Genomic DNA, 1,863 nt, shown 5'->3' with positions numbered 1-1,863 from the left:
CAGGTTTTCGCTTGAGTCAAGCCCAAGCATTTTGCAGTTAATGGGACTCGACCATGTGACCTTCAAATTACAAGGTGAATTCTCCACCAAATCCACCAACTTATGTTGGTTTAAACCCGCCCTTATATGTAAACTCATGTTCGTTGATACAATACATCGGATGTACACAAGTTATACCGAATACTCCGTAATAAATACAGAATACTAGGTATGGGTAAGGCGATCATAAATTTTGGAGTACTCCGTATAATTTTCATGTGGAAGGGACAGAAAGACAGAGAGATAGAAAAATAAGGAAGGGCCGAAGGGGGGGTCTCAAAAATTAAGGGTAAGAGATTCCAATTTTAAAGGGTAGGGACCTTCTTCCTAGTTCCTACCCTACAAACAAACAACCCATTTGGACCACACTCACACTTTCTCTCTCCTCCATCTTCATTCAACAATCAACATTCCCTTCTTCCTTTCTCATCATCCTCTATATAAGTACTCCCTCTTTTGCCTCTTCACTTCACTTAGCTCTCCCAAACTCCACAACTTTGTCTTTCACACAAAAACAAAACAACATACTCTGTTTTCCTCCATTTTTTCTTAATACTAAATCTGTCCAGAAAAAAACCTGATAATTATAATGGGAATCGCAAGAATGATGAAGGAATCTGAGAAAAGAATGTCAAGCAGGAAACTAGGAAGATTTTTAAGGGAACAAAGAGGAAGACTTTACATTATTAGAAGGTGTATTGTAATGCTCCTCTGTTCTCAAGATTGATTGATTAGTTAGTGCTCGTTTTTTTTCCTCTGTTATCTTAATCGATCTCTTCATTCTTTCTTTTTAGGGAATGGTTTTCCATGATAGAATTTCCAATTGCACATAGAAAAGAAGAGTGATTATTATGCTAGATTTTTAGATTAATTAGGTAGATTTTTAGCTCCTTAACTACTTCTTTTTCTTTGTACATGGTTAAATTTCTTAGTAACAATGGCTAATTTCTGATTTTGAACACTTGAGTTTTTCTTTAAGTTTGATTTCAAGTCACAACTCCGAGTATTGTGTTTCAACTTTCAAGGGGGTAACACCTAAGATATTGGATTCAATCTCGTTTTATACCATTTTCATTTGTGGCTCTCTCTGCTCTAAAAAAAACAACGGCAAGTATTATAATTTATATGAAACATAAAATTAGGTTCGTTTGGGTGTATGATGAAACCCTTTGAAACCTTTATGATGTGCAAATATGGTATTATACTATGATGCGAAGTTCATGATTCAAGTCACTGCAATTCCATAATTTCATGGGCAATCATGGCTAAAAAGATTATCATAATGTTTGAATGTTGTGGTCACTATTTGGTGATGGGTTTCATTACTTCATTATGTAACTTAAGTAATCCATGGTCGTGGCAAGGGTCTTGGGATTGGCAAGCAGACAACGAAAACGTATTTTATACGAAGTACTTGTTTAAATTTTTGGTGATGGCAAATGGGAAATAAATTGGCTATTATAATAAAAGTCCCATTTATTCGGAAATAGTATTCGCGTAAATGAGTCAATGATGTCATGGAGTGAAGGAGTAGTCATTTTATTGAACTACTCCTTATATCTCTTAATACTCGTACCGTTTTGATTTTTTGCATTATTCATATAATTTATTTTAATTCTATTTTATTTATTGTATATGAAAACAAATATTAGTATATACTAGATTGTTGGATTTATCTCAATATATATTTTCAAAATGTTAACATTTTATAAGTTTTTATAATATGTAGTTAAAGATATTGATGGTCAAAGTTGTGCATTGACAAACGTGTTCAGTCAAAACGGTGCAAATATTAATGGATGGATGAAGTATTAAACACAATAA

The 1,863-nt window shown here is 33.4% G+C and overlaps 1 protein-coding gene across 1 annotated transcript; it reads left to right on the top strand.

The window, feature by feature from the left end:
* The first annotated feature begins 404 nt into the window (after window positions 1-404).
* LOC110786819 (small polypeptide DEVIL 2-like) lies at window positions 405-1,000 on the top strand. Its single transcript, XM_021991398.2, has one exon. The coding sequence runs from the start codon at window positions 629-631 to the stop codon at window positions 764-766; it is 138 nt and encodes a 45-aa protein (XP_021847090.1). The 5' UTR covers window positions 405-628; the 3' UTR covers window positions 767-1,000.
* The last annotated feature ends 863 nt before the right edge of the window (window positions 1,001-1,863 follow it).

This window comes from Spinacia oleracea, chromosome 1 (assembly GCF_020520425.1).
Source record: "Spinacia oleracea cultivar Varoflay chromosome 1, BTI_SOV_V1, whole genome shotgun sequence".
NCBI lineage: Eukaryota > Viridiplantae > Streptophyta > Magnoliopsida > Caryophyllales > Amaranthaceae > Spinacia > Spinacia oleracea.
Note: the sequence above shows the minus strand (reverse complement) of the source record. Positions and strands in the feature narration are given on the sequence as shown.

Coding starts and splice junctions, on each gene's coding strand:
- LOC110786819 (XM_021991398.2), top strand. CDS start 629: ATGGGAATCGCAAGAATGATGAAGGAATCTGAGAAAAGAATGTCAAGC.